The 20,137-nt window shown below is 39.5% G+C and overlaps 1 protein-coding gene across 1 annotated transcript; it reads left to right on the forward strand.

The window, feature by feature from the left end:
- Positions 1 to 901: 901 nt before the first annotated feature.
- spata20 (spermatogenesis associated 20) lies at positions 902 to 19,866 on the forward strand (the record flags this gene model as incomplete). Its single annotated transcript, XM_034225731.1, is given in 13 exon segments — positions 902 to 1,183; positions 2,525 to 2,629; positions 2,700 to 2,764; positions 3,410 to 3,564; positions 4,184 to 4,327; positions 4,752 to 4,953; positions 5,527 to 5,657; positions 6,220 to 6,324; positions 7,373 to 7,447; positions 8,773 to 9,012; positions 11,032 to 11,224; positions 16,982 to 17,150; positions 19,658 to 19,866. Coding segments are annotated over 13 exon segments (2,002 nt in total), but the record flags the coding sequence as incomplete, so codon positions are not given.
- Between the last annotated feature and the right edge of the window lie 271 nt (positions 19,867 to 20,137).

Genomic DNA, 20,137 nt, shown 5'->3' on the forward strand with positions numbered 1-20,137 from the left:
TTACTATTTAAATAGCAGCTTGTTAAAATACCACTGTTGTTTTAATTAAATATAATATCACACACGCAATTTAAAAAATATATTTTCCGTGGTATTTTTGATTTTCTTTCACAGTCTGTGATATCTCAATGAATACAAACAATATAGCTTTTGAATGCATCTAATGAATGCATTGAATGCATCTAATGTGCAGAGTCAGATATTCCTGTCTGTATGACTGAATTGTAAATAATTTAAAACTATATATTTATTATCATGCGCTTTTTTATTTTTCGTGTGTGCAGGAATCCATGAAAATAGCATATAGCTGCATTATAGGCAAACAGGGAAACATCTGGTGTAAAACATACATATTTAAAATGCATAACAACATGTTTTAATGACCAGGGGACATTCAATTGTGCTTTAATGGGGATGTTTTTGTCCTTAAGAGTCTGATTGTGTCCATATTTGTCATAGAAACTACGGTTGAGCTTCCAAAATATAAAATATAAAACATATTCTTGCAAAATGCACTGCAAATATTCAGCAACAATGATTCAAATCTCTCTATCAATCAATGTTTCCCCCCTCAAATACATTATGTAGATTCATACGATACGATAATACTTTAATGGTCAGATCAAGTCTGAAATGTGACTTGCATCACTGCAGCTACATGTGTAAAATCAACAGGCACACAATACATGAAAAAAACCTAACAAACATTTAACCAAACATCAAAAACACTGAGAGAAAACCTGCTCAGTGTTTGTGATGTTATATTAATGTTTGTTTAAATACATTATGTTGATTCTCCCCCAACCATTGATGCCTTACTTCTTCACACACTGATTGTTTCGCATGTTTAAACCTGTTGGCTCCTCCTGGTATTGCAATAACATGGACACCTCCATGCATGGAAGTTTTGCCTGCCCTCTTTAAATGAAGTGGCTAACCCTAACCTGCTAAAGTCACACTCTTGCAGGATTAGGATGATAACACTGGCATGGCGTCGCTCAGCCTGCAGGAATAACCGTGTGGATTCTGCTGCTGCTCGGCTTTTAGCTGCACCTTTTCTGGCATCGGAGAGACCTCTGCGGAACTCAGGGGGACATTTAAGGTGTTTCGGACTAATCCACCCCCGCCCACCAAGCATCAGATCCCCGCTGCACCACCACCAGCAGCCGGCCTACCACCGCAGGTAAAGCCTCCAAAGCTAACTGGTTGCTACACGTGCATTACTTTGTTGTAGCAAAGCATGCATGCATAATTTAAGCAACACAATGCATGGTAGGTCAAATATTGACAGGTGATATAATGCTCGTGTGGTAGTTGCTGTTTGTGCACGTGATTCGGACGAATATAAGTGTTGCACGAAACTCCCTTTAAAAACCACACAATTGAATATTCAATACACGTTTACTATTAGGAAAATACGTTCATTTGTCAGATAGGACATTGGAATAAGGTCTAAATGCATTGTCCGTTAATTCGGCTTTCACATAAGACCAAAGCAACCCTTTTCCTAATGATTTATCACCTTTTATATCTGGTTTGACGCGCTCAGCTAATGGCTAAATCAAAGCTAGCCCATTGACTTAGATGTAAACAAACTAATTGATATGTGACCATGTATCATATTCATTACAGCCGAATCTTAAGGCAAGGTATAATTAATGTTATTCTATGATTATTTGTGTTATTTAGGCCATAAGCAAATGCCTATAGGCAAAGTAAAGTTGAATTGTGTAATATTTGAATGGAGTTCGACATGCGTGACCTTTGGCTAACAGCGACAGTGTTTGACAGCTGTAGTATCTCCTTCAGCTAGCATGCAAACACGTGATAAGATGTTGTGTTGTGATAGTTGTAATGCTGGCAAACACATCTAATGTCAGACTATAAAGTGAAGTTGACCGTAAGCAAAGCTCCATGCTGTCAGATTCACGTGTACCTTTAATTAGTTGATATTAAACAGGCTATAATGGTTGCCCTTTCCTGTATTTGGATTATGACAACACTGCATCACACATTTTTTGACACTAGACAATATGACTTATGATTAGCAGGAAAAATACAAGTTATTGATTGCCAAATTTAACAATCCTGGTAAGGAAACAGTAGGCAAAAGTGCACGAAACAACACATCTGACTATAAACCTGATTTGATTGCAACCATTTCGAGAATCACTTATTAAACCTGTGCTTTTCCATGAGATGCAAAATATCTGCTATGTAGTTTATTATTGCACACATCCTCTGGACACAAGTCCTTTCTCAGTATTCAAATGACAAACACTATTTCAATCAAATGAAAAGTTTGTATAGCTTTTGCAGACCTTTAGACATTGTCGTCAACAAAGCGTGACTTTAACTGTGTGTGTGTGTGTGTGTGTGTGTGTGTGTGTGTGTGTGTGTGTGTGTGTGTGTGTGTGTGTGTGTGTGTGTGTGTGTGTGTGTGTGTGTGTGTGTGTGTGTGTGTGTGTGTGTGTGTGTGTGTGTGTGTGTGTGTGTGTGTGTGTGTGTGTGTGTGTGTGTCCAGATCATCAGTGTTTATGAGCATGGCGTCTGCTCACAAACACACCAACAGGCTGAGCTTGGAGAGGTCTCCCTACCTGCTGCAGCACGCTCACAACCCCGTGGACTGGTGAGCGAAACACATTACGTTTATTAAAAATAGTATAATGTCATATTTAATATATGTCTTTTTGTGTCAGGTATCCGTGGGGAAAAGAGGCTTTCGACAAGGCAAAGAGCGAAGACAAACCCATCTTTCTATCAGGTCAGAAGCAGCTCTCACACCTGGAATTAAAATGCATTTTATTGTGGACTTAATTTACTCTATTTGGTCAATTAATATAGCTTTATTTATTTAATATTTTAAAATAAAAAACACTCAGACCTAGATTTCTTAGGAGTAAGTGTTATGTTAAGTTCCATTTTTAATATTTAATAAGGTATTTATTACCTTAATGTTTATTTCAGATTTATTGAGATATATTTAAGGTATGTATATTTCAGTTTGTTTTTAATTTCAGATTCATAGATACCAATTACTGTGAGTTTAATTTTCTGTTTAAAACTGAATTTGTATATGTCTATTATTTTGAGTTTGATGGTCAGTGCCATATTTATATATTTATTTAGGCATTTCTAACTCTTAATTTCATGTTTAGAACACGTTTAATAAATTTATTTAGGTATTTATTACTTTGACTTTCATTGTTTTGTTCTAGATCAACGTTCAGTTAACATTCATGCAGGTTTTAGACTTTGTAGGGAACATTTTTTATTTTAACAGGTTTTCCCTTCTCTTAACTGCCCTTATTTATCATCCTAACTCCAATCAGATATAAGAAGACTTTAAATGTCCCCCCTCCTTTCTCTCATGGTGTGTCTTGTTCATCTCGTCCTCTCTGACCCTCAGTTGGATACTCAACATGTCACTGGTGCCACGTCATGGAGAGAGAGTCTTTCGAAGATGAGGAAATCGGAAAAATCCTGAGCGATAACTTCGTCTGCATCAAAGTGGACCGAGAGGAGCGGCCAGACGTGGACAAAGTCTACATGACCTTCATTCAGGTGTGTGTGCACAGACAGCTGCATTTAAACCAGGGGTGTCCAAACCTTTTTCACCGAGGGCCACATGCAGAAAACTATACGAAGAGCTGGGCCGCTCATAGAGGCATTTTGCCACAAGTTAAGTTATAAGTTAGCAACATGTAGGTAAATTATGCTCGATACATGAATGTGCTTTAAGAAAGACAACAGCCTACATCTCAGCTCTCTATAGGGTTTCATTTATCTTATTAGCAGCTCATCCTTTAAAACAGAAGCTTCAGATTGATGATAACAAGAGGAAATGTGAAGGGTTTATTTCAAGCTAGTTATGTAATGAAGTTATTGGGCTTTTTTTGTATCAACTAAGATTTGTTAGAAAATGTTTTCAAGATGAATTGACTGAATTTATTTTAAAAGTGGGCTTCTTAACACATGAATACTACTGTGTAATACATTTTTACATATATATATTTAAGAAGTACAATATAAGAAAAGCACAAGGTTTCATGTGTGGGCCATATTCCATTATACTTTTTGAGTTTGCTGAGGGCCGATTAGTTTGGACACCCCTGATTTAAACTCTCTCCTTTATTCTTCTCTCTGCTAAACTCTCATTACGTCTGGTTTCTAACGTCTTCAGGCTACCTGTGGAGGTGGAGGTTGGCCCATGAGTGTGTGGTTGACCCCCGACCTTCGACCTTTCATTGGAGGAACGTACTTCCCTCCTACAGACCATGCACGAAGACCCGGGTTGAACACGGTTCTCACAAGAATCCTGGAACAGGTAAGGAGTTTTTAAAATGTGTACTTTCCTTCCTGTGTTTAAATCAAATCAAGTTTATTGGACTCCTTTGATGTAAAACAAGTTCAAATGAATGTTTACAGGACATTTTAATATACAGTAATTACACAAAAAACACAAATAAGTAAAACAAGAATATGACAAATTATTCTGAAATGAAAAAAATCGCAGTATATCATAAATTAAAGTGGAAAAGCTTAAAGGGGTGGTATTAAAGTTAAATGTGCAAAAATATACAGAGTTATGTGCTCTTGTTTGCAGACTGCAGTATGAGGGATAAGATGTGATTGTTATCTGTTATTAAAAGCTGCTTAGGACAAGGATCACAACCCAAATGTTGGGGAACAAGAACATATGTTGTTCCCAGCATATACTCTTATCATGTATGACTGTTTCTGCCCCTCAGTGGCAGAATAACCGCCCCGCTCTGGAGTCTAACGGAGCAAGGATCCTTGAAGCTCTGAAGAAAGGCACGGCGGTCTCTGCTAACCCCGGAGAGACTCCTCCTTCAGCTCCAGATGTGGCTCAGCGGTGTTTCCAGCAGCTGGCTCACTCCTACGAGGAAGAGTACGGAGGATTCAGAGACGCTCCAAAGTTCCCCACACCAGGTACGATCAGCTGGAGCCAGATGGGACGTGTTTCAGGCTTTAGAGGTCTCCTATCGAGCAACATGCACTTTTTGATGTCTGTTCTACATCAACATGTGTCCCCTCTGTGTAAAGAGATTCTGAAAGTTTGTGAGCTGATCAGATTTTGGCCACTTGATGATGTCATAATGATGTTTTGTGTAACCATTAGCCAATCAGCAACCAAGGTAACCCCCCCCCCCCCTTATCACCTGAATCTCCTCCTAGAGCACCATTGAGTTCTTTGTAACCACATGTCTCTCAGAGGGGCGTGGGGAGGGGCTCCTTATTTTCATCTAAAGTAACAGACACAGAATCAGCACTTTGGAAACAGGGCTGAAACAGAGGGGATTATGGGTAATGCTGCAATGATCTGTTTGGAGTTTCAGCCAATCAGAGACAGGCTCTGGATATATCTGAGACCTGTGATATACTGATGAAGAAGAGGATAATAGGGAACCTTTTAAGTGTGTGATAGCGCCATGCAGCCTGCCTCTCTATTTGCAAAGTTGTACCTCATCCAATAACCTCTGTCTCCCCTCCTCTCCTCCTCAGTGAACCTGATGTTCCTCATGTCCTTCTGGTCGGTGAACCGCTGCTCCTCTGAGGGGGGGGAAGCTCTGCAGATGGCCCTGCACACTCTGAGGATGATGGCGCGGGGGGGCATCCACGACCACGTGGCTCAGGTTCATACACGGATCAATTAAACAGCAATTAGGGGATTACTTTGTGGGGTCTTTGACGTTACAATTGCCATTGGATGAGGTTGTTTATGTACAGACAGACTGAAAAACACATTGTCTGTCTGTTTAATTGTTTTATGTCCTATATATATTCATGTTGCTATGTTGGAGGAGTCCGTGACTTAAGTTTTTCATTGACATATCTACACTGTCGCTGCTGTGCACATGATGATAGAGCCTTGAATCTCATCCTACATAATTATCCTTTGTTTTCTAGTCTTACATTTCAGGTCAGATATGCTTTCCATTTTGTATAAGGATGTGAATGTGCAGTTTATTCACAAAGAACCTTTTAAAAACATGCACAATTCAGCATTACAGTTACAAAGACAGCTTTAATACACTCAAAGAATGGAACCAACTGAAAAAGCTGCAGCTAAACACAGAATAAAGCCCAGTTAAGATCATGATAAGGGAGTTTTATATTGTCGGAGATAATATATTTAATTTTAACTAAATGTCAGAAAGTATATAATGAATAAGTATTTTTGTCTCTTGTCTGCAGGGTTTCCATCGTTACTCCACTGATATCTCCTGGCATGTTCCTCACTTTGAGAAGATGCTGTACGACCAGGCTCAGCTGGCTGTAGCCTACATCACTGCCTCCCAGGTGTGTGTGTGTGTGTGTGTGTGTGTGTGTGTGTGTGTGTGTGTGTGTGTGTGTGTGTGTGTGGTGTGTGTGTGTGTGTGTGTGTGTGTGTGTGTGTGTGTGTGTGTGTGTGTGTGTGTGTGTGTGTGTGTGTGTGTGTGTGTGTGTGTGTGTGTGTGTGTGTGTGTGTGTGTGTGTGTGTGTGTGTGTGTGTGTGTGTGTGTGTGTGTGTGTGTGTGTGTGTGTGTGTGTGTGTGTGTGTGTGTGTGTGTGTGTGTGTGTGTGTGTGTGTGTGTGTGTGTGTGTGTGTGTGTGTGTGTGTGTGTGTGTGTGTGTGTGTGTGTGTGTGTGTGTGTGTGTGTGTGTGTGTGTGTGTGTGTGTGTGTGTGATCATGATCATGTGGCTGTGTGATCTGTTTATGTGGCTGTGTGATCTGTTTATGTGGCTGTGTGATCTGTTTATGTGGCTGTGTGTGTTCTTCTTTACAGTATGTATATGAAAAGATACATATCTCTCCATCATTCTCTACCTCTCTTATCCACGTCAAAAATTATCTTTGTGAGACTTAGGACACACACACACACACACACACACACACACACACACTCACACTCACACATCACCATGTATACATCACTTCAGGGGACATTACATTGACTTACATGCATTTCCTGGAGACTTATCCTAACCTTAACCATAACCAACACACGCCTAACCCTAACCCTAACAAGTCTTCACCCTAAAATGAATGATTCCCTTATGGGGTCCTCCATTATGTCCCCATAAGGGAGGCGAGTCCCCACACAATGGGGGGGGGGATAAACAGATTTAGGTCCCCACAAGGATGCTAATGCTCGGCCACACACACACATACAGACACACACACGCACACGCACACGCACACACACACACACACACACACACACACACACACACACACACACACACCTATAGTTTGTGTTTAATGACTCAGCATTTGCATTGAAGTCTTTAAGTCCCTTAATCGCTCGATGGTATCTTTAAGGACGTCTCTCACCAGGTGTGTGTTCTGTGTGTCTACCTGTCCAGGTCTCAGGTGAGCAGCTGTTTGCCGACGTGGCTAAAGACATTCTGCTGTACGTCTCCAGAGACCTGAGTGACAAGGTGAGTCCGAGTCAGCCAATCAGGGCACTTCTCTGAATGACAGTCAGCAAGGTAAACAGAGAAATAAACATTGTTTTCTCTCTTTTTTATAAATCAAGAAGGCCTCAATTAACTCTTTAAGTGAAATAAAGACTGACTTTTCTTTTAAAAACAGGCTTGGATAAATGTTAGTGAGGGAGTTGGTGCTTCCTCGCAAATATATTAATTAAAGGGACGTTAGGAAAGTGTTATCTTGTCAGTGAAGGTTACTGTTAATGTAGTCATTAAAAACTGAGCTTTATAAACTCTACTGTACTGCTGCTGATAAAGCTCAGTGTGTGTCTGTGTGTAATTAAGCACATCAACAATGCTTTACCTGAGTATTATTTTGTATGCTACTCTACTTCTACAGGTCAGTGTGTGGGGCTGTACAGTGACAGTGTGTGTGTTAGGGGTGGGACCTCTCCTCTGAGGGTCAAACCCCTAACCCCCCGTTTGATTAACGAGCAGCGAACAGGCCACACACACGATAATCTCTGTAGATTTATAATGTAATTACACCATAATGAATTAGCATTTCAGAGGTGATTTACTTCAGACTGTGTGAGTTAGCTTTGGTGCTACAGGAGCTCTCCTTCAGTTCTCAGCGTGACTGTAAAAGTATTTTTTTAAAGAGCGTCTGCAGACATGTTGGATAGCCAGGTTCTTAAAAGACACTTTAACTGATTCCTGTCACTGTGAAGCTTCAATGACTTACATGCAGGTCTCACAGCCTTCAGAGGAGCTCATTGATTCATTGATTAATTGATCCGTCAGATTTGCAGGTGTTAACTCAGCTGTAAATGCATCACACATTCATCTTAATTCACCTTGCAGTTAAATAGTAGATTTAGAATCTGAGTATTTATATTTATAACGGGGGAAATTAGGTTTTGTGACAGTTGCTCCATTTTAGAATAAAATAACAATAAAATAAAATGGAATTAAAAATAAGTTTATAAATATAAGAAATTAAATAAAAATGTATATAAAATGTGCAGTAAAAGTGACAACAATTATTCAAAACTAAAGTAGGTAAAACCGTCCAATAAAATGTGTATATAAACCCCAAAAGTTAAATAAAACGAAAATAAAACATTATTAGTAAGTAGTTAAATAAAAAAATTCACTAAAAATACAATAAAATGTAATAAAATAATTATATAAACATAAGAATTTAAAATAAAAATGTGCACTGAAAGATAAAATACAATGAACATATTGATAGAAGCTTAAAAAGTTATATATGCGAAATTAAATGAAAAATGCACAATAGATAACCTTCTCTTCCCGTCTCCTCTGGACAGTCCGGAGGTTTCTACAGTGCGGAGGATGCCGACTCTGTCCCGCCGTCGGGGGGGGCGGAGAAGAAGGAGGGGGGGGCAGAAAAGATGGAGAAGAGGGAGGGAGCTTTCTGCGTCTGGACGGCGGCGGAGGTCCGGGATCTGTTTCCAGAAGTTGTGGAGGGAAGCTCTGGAGCGACTCAGGCGGACGTCTTCATGCATCACTACGGGGTCAAAGAGCTGGGGAACGTGGACCCTGAACAGGTACTCTAGGGTGGTCCTTAGTGCCATGTACATTTTCCAAATTCATGTATTTGAAGCTCCAACCACCGGAACTCGTTATGATGGTCAAGAAAACTCTCCTGGTGAATTGTATTCAAATTCCAACAACATTTGCCCCCCCCCCCCTCATCAACCTGGGGTGCCACACCAGCTACACTTCCAGGTCGATGAGGGGGGGGGGGTACATGATGTCAGACTGAGGAAAACATTCACCAGGAGAGTTTTCTTGACTAATAGAATGCATTCTGAGGATAGAGCTACTTTCCCACTTTCCATTTGAAGGACCACCCTAAGGTACACGCATTTATTACATAGACTGTATAATATATATATATAAAGATTTATTATCACGTGTAGCCACTGCCACACCTACCTTACCTTCAATTGGTTGTATGAATATTTTTATTTTATTATTTTATACAAATATATTTTTTAATAATGATTTTTTTTATAGAAATATTTCAATTTTATTTAGTTTCATCTTCTTTATTTATTTTATTTAACTTCTCATACATATAAAGATATTTTTGATTCTATAATATTATTATTTTATTTTACATTTTTACTTTAACATGTTTTGTTTTAATTAATATCTTTACTTAAAGGGGACCTATCGTGCAAAATGCACTTTTTATATATTTTATTCATAACTATGTGTCCCCGGTGCGTCGGAAAATAAAACCCTCTCTCTTTTCCTCCGTACCCAAATCTTTTAAAAACGGGGCTACAACGAGCGGATACAGATTTGCTGCCGATATGACGTCAAATCGGCGGTGGAACCCACAGAGAGTTGCTATCAGAAACAATGCCTGACGTGTTTTGGACGTAATCTCGTCTTTGTTTACATTAGCAAGCGTCGCTAACGCTCAGAGCTAACCTGTGCTGGAGAGCACATGTGTTTAAAAAGCAGGAAATGAAAAAAGGAACTCACCTTGTGATAAACCTTAGAGAGAAAAAGCATTTGAGCTCCATACTGTTTCAGAAATAATCCTTGATGTGGTTTAGAACAGGGTTCCTACGGTCATTAAAAACCTGGAAAAGTCATGGAAATTCAAAATGCAAATTCCAGGCCTTGGAAAAGTCATGGAAATGTAACTATAGTTGCATCAAATATAATTTATATGTTATCTAATCGCCGAAATAGCAATACTGTAATGATAATAAATACTGTATCGTATAGTAATGAAACGTAAAATGGCATTTAACTGACGAGGTATTTTGCTGGTGAGAGATTTCAGTTGCTTTAGTCTGTAGAAGCTAGTAAGCCTACTATTTGATTTGTTTTAGATAGGCACAGCATGTTTCATATGCAGACCTTATTTTCCTGTTCCATGTTAAAATAAAAATGTTTCAGTGGTACCGCTGAGAAGAGTAATTTTCTTGGTCATGGAAAATTAGGTAAAGGTTATGGAGAAGTCATTGAAAATCATTGGTGAAAAAGTGTATAACCCTGTTTAGAACAGGATGGCGTTTTATCACAGCATAATTTAACTTTGTCTCCGGTAGAATTCTGATCAGGCATTAGCTCCGCCTCCTCTTTTTTTTTTTTCAAGCTAAGGACCCAAAATCCACGTTTCTCTAACAGCTAGAGGGGTTTGAGCAGTATGAGGCATGACTACAACGGGGGATCTGTTTGGGATTTTAAGCAAAAAACTTCACAGACATGTTTTGTATAGGTATGGCCCTACAATATATGTTTCCAATATAGCATGATAGGTCCACTTTAAATTAAATAATATATATTTATTTGGATTATTCATGTCTTATGTTTATATAAATATCTGTATTTAATTTGTATTTAAAATGTAGTAATAAAACCCAATTTCTCTCTGGATAAAATATTCAAATTTGTATCAAGCATCAATTAAAATGTCTACATAAAGACACATTTAAATAAAATAAAAAGTCACACAACGCTTATTAATATTATATATATCTCCAGACAGCATGTTAAATATTAAATCCTCTTCTCTCTGGTTCTCTCTCTCTTCATGCCCCCAGGACCCCCACGGGGAGCTGGGGGGTCAGAACATTCTGATCGTGCGTTACTCCGTGGAGCTGACAGCTGCTCGCTTCGGCCTCAGCGTGGACAGAGTCTCCGAGCTACTGAGCGCCGCCAGAGCCAAGATGGCCGACGTGAGGAAGACCCGGCCCCGCCCACATCTGGACACCAAGATGCTGGCCTCCTGGAACGGTAACGAAAACTGGTTTAAATACAGATTTACACTAAAATAACATAACATCTTAAAGGTTGATTTAACATGGAGGACAGTTTACTTATTATTTATTTTTTAAATCAGGTTTTATTTCAGTTTGAGCTACTTATACACACTTTTGTCTGCTATTTTTTGTCCATTTTAGCTGAATCTACATAGTTTACATAAGGAACGAAAATAGAAAAGTGGAAAAAACACAATAACTAAGTACAAATAAAATAGATACAAAATATTAGATAATATTAATAAATAATGAATAATAAAAAGTACAGTTTTACTCAGTTTTATTTTACTTTTAGCAACTTTTACTAACAAATCCACATTGTTTATACATATAATAGGGAGAATATCTGAAAGAAGAAAAGAGAAATAAAATAAGAATACATTATTAAATAATTACACGTACCTATAAATATAATTAAATAAATGATAAGTAAATAATAAATACAAGAAAAAAATAAAAATGAAATAATTAGAAATACATATAAATCTAATTACATACATAATAACTAAATAACAAGGTACAGTTAATTTTTTATGAAGTTTAACAGAAATATTTTTATATTTAGCCATGATCTTCCCATGTCATGGCCATTTCTACTGATCATGATTCCATTGTTGAGGTCTACTAGAATAGATTTACTTTGTTCAATGTTCCAAACTCACATTGGTTTCTCACAGCATCTCTGTAAAGTCTGTGTATTCACTCTCTGTCCTACACGGCTTGTTGGAGCCAAACTAAATATAGTTTATATAGCTATCAATTACAAATGTTATCTATTATTATTATTTCACAATAATCATGAATAGAATTCGAAAATAAATGTCCATATAAATATAGATTTTGATGCAATTGTTTCCACTTTTAAATTGAATTATTGTATTTGGAAAGTTCATCGTTTTGGAAAAACATTTCACACATAGAGAAGGTGAGTCTCAGGGTAATGCTATACAATTAACTAACCGACAACACAACGTTACTTACCGTATAGAGTGCATGGTGATCTACATATTCAGTAGGGTGCATGATACATACATATAATACCTGTAGTCTAATAAGGTGTGTTTAATTATTGAGGTCATAAGAGTTTCATATCAGACATTAAAGTGCAGTAAGGTTAAAGAGGTCACATCACAATGCAGGTGTGTGTGTGTGTGTGTGTGTGTGTGTGTGTGTGTGTGTGTGTGTGTGTGTGTGTGTGTGTGTGTGTGTGTGTGTGTGTGTGTGTGTGTGTGTGTGTGTGTGTGTGTGTGTGTGTGTGTGTGTGTGTGTGTGTGTGTGTGTGTGTGTGTGTGTGTGTGTGTGTGTGTGTGTGTGTGTGTGTGTGTGTAGTGTGTGTGTGTGTGTGTGTGTGTGGTGTGTGTGTGTGTGTGTGTGTGTGTGTGTGTGTGTGTGTGTGTGTGTGTGTGTGTGTGTGGTGTTGTGTGTGTGTGTGTGTGTGTGTGTGTGTGTGTGTGTGTGTGTGTGTGTGTGTGTGTGTGTGTGTGTGTGTGTGTGTGTGTGTGTGTGTGGTGTGTGTGTGTGTGTGTGTGTGTGTGTGTGTGTGTGTGTGTGTGTGTGTGTGTGTGTGTGTGTGTGTGTGTGTGTGTGTTAGGGAGGTAATGAGCCTCTGCGATCTGGAGAACTTTCCAATTAGACGCTCGTCTCCTTCTCGTCTCTAATGAAGAAACCCTCCATTAATCACCTGTCCTCGGCTGAGGCTCACTTTGAAGAGCTGCACCTCTGCTGGCTTTGATAGGATACATGAAAGAGGGGGGAGGAAAGGAGAGGAGAGGAGGAGGAGAGGAGGCAGAGGAGTTGAAGAAAGGAGGGACTTTCCTATAGTGTGTTCTTTAGGTTTTACTGCATTTAAATACACCTGGACATCAGCAGGAGAGGACTCTTTAAAGTAGAGACACTACATACTGATATACACCTGAACATCAGCAGGAGAGGACTCTTTAAAGTAGAGACACTACATACTGATATACATCTGAACATCAGCAGGAGAGGACTCTTTAAAGTAGAGACACTACATACTGATATACACCTGAACATCAGCAGGAGAGGACTCTTTAAAGTAGAGACACTACATACTGATATACACCTGAACATCAGCAGGAGAGGACTCTTTAAAGTAGAGACACTACATACTGATATACACCTGAACATCAGCAGGAGAGGACTCTTTAAAGTAGAGACACTAAATACTGATATACACCTCATCAGCAGGAGAGGACTCTTTAAAGTAGAGACACTACATACTGATATACACCTGGACATCAGCAGGAGAGGACTCTTTAAAGTAGAGACACTACATACTGATATACACCTGAACATCAGCAGGAGAGGACTCTTTAAAGGAGAGACACTACATACTGATATACACCTGAACATCAGCAGGAGAGGACTCTTTAAAGTAGAGACACTACATACTGATATACACCTGAACATCAGCAGGAGAGGACTCTTTAAAGTAGAGACACTACATACTGATATACACCTGAACATCAGCAGGAGAGGACTCTTTAAAGTAGAGACGCTACATACTGATATACACCTGAACATCAGCAGGAGAGGACTCTTTAAAGTAGAGACACTACATACAGATATACACCTGAACATCAACAGGAGAGGACTCTTTAAAGTAGAGACACTACATACTGATATACACCTGAACATCAGCAGGAGAGGACTCTTTAAAGTAGAGACACTACATACTGATATACACCTGAACATCAGCAGGAGAGGACTCTTTAAAGTAGAGACACTACATACTGATATACACCTGGACATCAGCAGGAGAGGACTCTTTAAAGTAGAGACCCTACACACTGATATACACCTGAACATCAGCAGGAGAGGACTCTTTAAAGTAGAGACACTACATACTGATATACACCTGAACATCAGCAGGAGAGGACTCTTTAAAGTAGAGACACTACATACTGATATACATCTGAACATCAGCAGGAGAGGACTCTTTAAAGTAGAGACACTACATACTGATATACACCTGAATATCAGCAGGAGAGGACTCTTTAAAGTAGAGACACTACATACTGATATACACCTGAACATCAGCAGGAGAGGACTCTTTAAAGTAGAGACACTACATACTGATATACACCTGAACATCAGCAGGAGAGGACTCTTTAAAGTAGAGACACTACATACTGATATACACCTGAACATCAGCAGGAGAGGACTCTTTAAAGTAGAGACACTACATACTGATATACACCTGAACATCAGCAGGAGAGGACTCTTTAAAGTAGAGACACTACATACTGATATACACCTGAACATCAGCAGGAGAGAACTCTTTAAAGTAGAGACACTACATACTGATATACACCTGAACATCAGCAGGAGAGGACTCTTTAAAGTAGAGACACTACATACTGATATACACCTGAACATCAGCAGGAGAGGACTCTTTAAAGTAGAGACACTACATACTGATATACACCTGAATATCAGCAGGAGAGGACTCTTTAAAGTAGAGACACTACATACTGATATACACCTGAACATCAGCAGGAGAGGACTCTTTAAAGTAGAGACACTACATACTGATATACACCTGAACATCAGCAGGAGAGGACTCTTTAAAGTAGAGACACTACATACTGATATACACCTGAACATCAGCAGGAGAGGACTCTTTAAAGCAGAGACACTACATACTGATATACACCTGAACATCAGCAGGAGAGGACTCTTTAAAGTAGAGACACTACATACTGATATACACCTGAACATCAGCAGGAGAGGACTCTTTAAAGTAGAGACACTACATACTGATATACACCTGAACATCAGCAGGAGAGGACTCTTTAAAGTAGAGACACTACATACTGATATACACCTGGACATCAGCAGGAGAGGACTCTTTAAAGTAGAGACACTACATACTGATATACACCTGAACATCAGCAGGAGAGGACTCTTTAAAGTAGAGACACTACATACTGATATACACCTGAACATCAGCAGGAGAGGACTCTTTAAAGTAGAGACACTACATACTGATATACACCTGAACATCAGCAGGAGAGGACTCTTTAAAGTAGAGACACTACATACTGATATACACCTGAACATCAGCAGGAGAGGACTCTTTAAAGTAGAGACGCTACATACTGATATACACCTGAACATCAGCAGGAGAGGACTCTTTAAAGTAGAGACACTACATACAGATATACACCTGAACATCAACAGGAGAGGACTCTTTAAAGTAGAGACACTACATACTGATATACACCTGAACATCAGCAGGAGAGGACTCTTTAAAGTAGAGACACTACATACTGATATACACCTGAACATCAGCAGGAGAGGACTCTTTAAAGTAGAGACACTACATACTGATATACACCTGACATCAGCAGGAGAGGACTCTTTAAAGTAGAGACCCTACACACTGATATACACCTGAACATCAGCAGGAGAGGACTCTTTAAAGTAGAGACACTACATACTGATATACACCTGAACATCAGCAGGAGAGGACTCTTTAAAGTAGAGACACTACATACTGATATACATCTGAACATCAGCAGGAGAGGACTCTTTAAAGTAGAGACACTACATACTGATATACACCTGAATATCAGCAGGAGAGGACTCTTTAAAGTAGAGACACTACATACTGATATACACCTGAACATCAGCAGGAGAGGACTCTTTAAAGTAGAGACACTACATACTGATATACACCTGAACATCAGCAGGAGAGGACTCTTTAAAGTAGAGACACTACATACTGATATACACCTGAACATCAGCAGGAGAGGACTCTTTAAAGTAGAGACACTACATACTGATATACACCTGAACATCAGCAGGAGAGGACTCTTTAAAGTAGAGAACACTACATACTGATATACACCTGAACATCAGCAGGAGAGAACTCTTTAAAGTAGAGACACTACATACTGATATACACCTGAACATCAGCAGAGAGGACTCTTTAAAGTAGAGACACTACATACTGATATACACCTGAACATCAGCAGGAGAGGACTCTTTAAAGTAGAGACACTACATACTGATATACACCTGAATATCAGCAGGAGAGGACTCTTTAAAGTAGAGACACTACATACTGATATACACCTGAACATCAGCAGGAGAGGACTCTTTAAAGTAGAGACACTACATACTGATATACACCTGAACATCAGCAGGAGAGGACTCTTTAAAGTAGAGACACTACATACTGATATACACCTGAACATCAGCAGGAGAGGACTCTTTAAAGTAGATACACTACATACTGATATACACCTGAACATCAGCAGGAGAGGACTCTTTAAAGTAGAGACACTACATACTGATATACACCTGAACATCAGCAGGAGAGGACTCTTTAAAGCAGAGACACTACATACTGATATACACCTGAACATCAGCAGGAGAGGACTCTTTAAAGTAGAGACACTACATACTGATATACACCTGAACATCAGCAGGAGAGGACTCTTTAAAGTAGAGACACTACATACTGATATACACCTGAACATCAGCAGGAGAGGACTCTTTAAAGTAGAGACACTACATACTGATATACACCTGAACATCAGCAGGAGAGGACTCTTTAAAGTAGAGACACTACATACTGATATACACCTGAACATCAGCAGGAGAGGACTCTTTAAAGTAGAGACACTACATACTGATATACACCTGATCATCAGCAGGAGATCTCCTCTCTGATCATCTCTTCTTCTTCTTCTTCTCCTCTCAGGTCTGATGCTGTCGGCCTACTCCTGTGTTGGAGCTGTCCTGGAGGACAAGGCTCTGCTGGAGAGAGCGGTTCAGGCTGCTAACTTCCTGAAGGAGAACCTGTGGGACGCCGAGCGACAGACCGTCCTCCGGTCCTGCTACAGAGGAGAAGACATGGAGCTGCAGCAGATGTAAGAGACTGACGGTTTTTTAAGAGGAAACGGTGTATAGAGCAGACATAGATTTGGTTTATAAATCACCTTTCAAAACATAATCACAAAGTGCTTTCACATAAAAACAAACAAAACCAAACATACAGCAACAATAAATATAGAAAAACCAATATATGAAAAGTAAAATGATGTATTTAAGTACATGGAGACATGGAGCTGCAACAGATGTAAGAGACTGGTTGTGTCTCAATGTCGAGGACGCTTCCTTGGTCGGACATGTCTTCCGAGTCAGGTCCTTCAGAAGCAAGGCAAGAATCCTTCCTAGCAGGTGTGCGTCATATGCGAGGCCCCGCCTTAAATGGAGCGCGATTTCCGCCAAAGATTTTGGAAATTGGTCCGTGCGCAAAGCATTGTGGGGATTTTAAGACTGCGGAGGATACACATGTGCAGCCTCGAAATTTCCCGCAATGAAGGACGCCGGCCTCGGTAGAACTCCAAGCATCCTGAACATTGGAACAGTCCTTCGGCGGGACTCGATGACGTAGCATCCTGGAAATAGTGGCTCTGGAGCATCCTTCCTCGACATTGAGAAACCCCCACTGAACAGTGTTTTATAAGAGGAAACGGTATGTAGAGAATAAATAATAATATACTTACACAGAGAGCAAGTGAACCAAACGACTACATCTAAACATAAAATCAAAACAAAAAAACGAATATACAATAAAACGTGTATTTGACAATATATGCAAAGTAAAATGTTGTATTTTAGTACATGCAGTGTTACTTTGACTACACACACACACACACACACACACACACACACACACACACACACACACACACACACACACACACACACACACACACACAGAGAGAACATGCAGAATCCTGCTCTCTGTTAAACTGGTTGACCTAGTCTCCATCATAATGCACATTTAAAACAAGACTGGACATATTTTAATTGGATTATAGACGTTGTTGTTGTTTTATGGACTGACAGCACTTTTTCTTCAAAGCAGTAATTCAATACGAGACGCTCTCCTTGTATTTCAATGAATATTGATTTAAGGGAAGTCTGACAACATGGAATATAAAAGTCCTGCTAGTGTTTTGTGAAATATAAGTGAATGTCTGAGGAAGATTAAATCCCATAACCTGATTAAAGGAGATCTCCAGCAGCCTGCAGTACCACAAACTCCCTGAAGGAGGCAGCATGTCGTCAGTGTAAACGTTAAATCATCAGTAAACAAACACAGCTCCTTGTTGCATGGACGTTTCCTCCAGATGTCCTCGTTCTGTTCGCCCTGCCCTACTTCCTGTGATTGAGTGAGTGGGAGACACCGTCGAGTCAGCAGAAGAAACGAGATGAGCCCCACAACATGCATGAAGAGATGCATTCAATTTAGTCACCGGCCTGTTTCCACAGAGACTCGTCTTTTAAAACGCTCCGGAGGTTTCTCTGCAGCTTCTGGTTCAGTTTCACCACCTCTCTGTCGGGACACATTTAGAGCGTGTTTACCTGGAGGAATTACAGGTGATGATACAAACTGGGTTAGTCAACTGGGGAGGGAAAGGCAGAGAAGACAAGTAAGAAGGATATAAGACAAAACATTTTAAAATACAATAATACATCAATAAACTAATTAATTAAAAAGTCAGAATCAGATTATTTTGAATATAGTTTTATTTAGATTTCTAATACATATTTATATAAAGACAAGATGTAAGACTAAAATGTCCAATACAAGATCAAATTAAATATAATAGAATACAAATATTTAAATCATTAGTATTTATTTAACATACTGTAAGTACAAATGTTTATTAAAACATAAAATAGAGTAATATCATTTATAAACATAGGACGTTAAAGTAAACATTTGTAATAAAAACATTTAAAAATTAAAATATTTGGAAGAAGTTTGATAAAAAAAGATATCCAATAAAAGAAAAATATATATAAGTTGATATAAAGTACAAATAGAATAACAACACATGTGTCAACAAGAGTAAATATGTAAACACGTGTGTGGAACAGGTATGTTTCCCCCGTCTCTTAGTAATATCAGCCTCAAAAACAGTCCCACATATGACCCCTTCCTCTCCTCCTGGTCTCAGCATCTTCACCTCCGTCCTCTCCTCACACACTCGACCTGTCCTCCTGCACTCACCCAGGCAGGGGGGGCATCATGGGAACTGTGGGAGAGGGGAGAGGGCTGTTAGCAGATCACAGAGAACAGATTGTAAAATTGAGACGCAACGAAAGCGAGGAACAATTCTGTAGTGAGAGTTTATATCAGATTGTAGCCCGTTCGTACACATATTCCTAACCTAACTATCTTTAAAGCCAATTCCTCCAGGTTTACATACTGTCTTGACGGAAGCTCGATCTCCTCCTGGCGTTGTTAACAAGCATTAGAAAGATAACACACAAACTAGTTCTCCAACAGTACCCCCATGTCACTGATCTATCGATGCATTTTTTAACTCAGATCTCTCCTTCCTCCCTCTCTGTCCTGCAGATCTCCTCCTATCTCCGGCTTCCTGGACGACTACGCCTTCCTGGTCTCAGGTCTGCTGGACCTGTACGAGGCGTCGCTGCAGACGCAGTGGCTTCAGTGGGCCGAGCAGCTGCAGCTCAGACAGGACGTGCTGTTCTGGGATCAGCAGGACGGAGGGTACTTCTGCAGCGACCCCAACGACACCTCCATCCTGCTGCAGCTCAAGAAAGGTGGGGAGGTGAACGCGTTGATATATGAGTATAGATATAACCCAGCCCTCTGTGTGATAGACATTACCACCATTCGTAATTTAACTAGCAGTCCAAAGTCCTCTCAAAGCAACATCTGTGTACATTTTCGTGAATTTAAATTTAGGCGAGAAATTAAATTCTGAATATGTTTACATGATTTCAACTTCACACTATTTAGGTATCAGACTATAAAAAACAATAAGTGTGGCTTGATATTGAGTAAAAAAAAGGTTGATAAACGCTGTGAGAA

The sequence above is a fragment of the Gymnodraco acuticeps genome, unplaced genomic scaffold, assembly GCF_902827175.1.
Source record: "Gymnodraco acuticeps unplaced genomic scaffold, fGymAcu1.1, whole genome shotgun sequence".
Lineage (NCBI taxonomy): Eukaryota > Metazoa > Chordata > Actinopteri > Perciformes > Bathydraconidae > Gymnodraco > Gymnodraco acuticeps.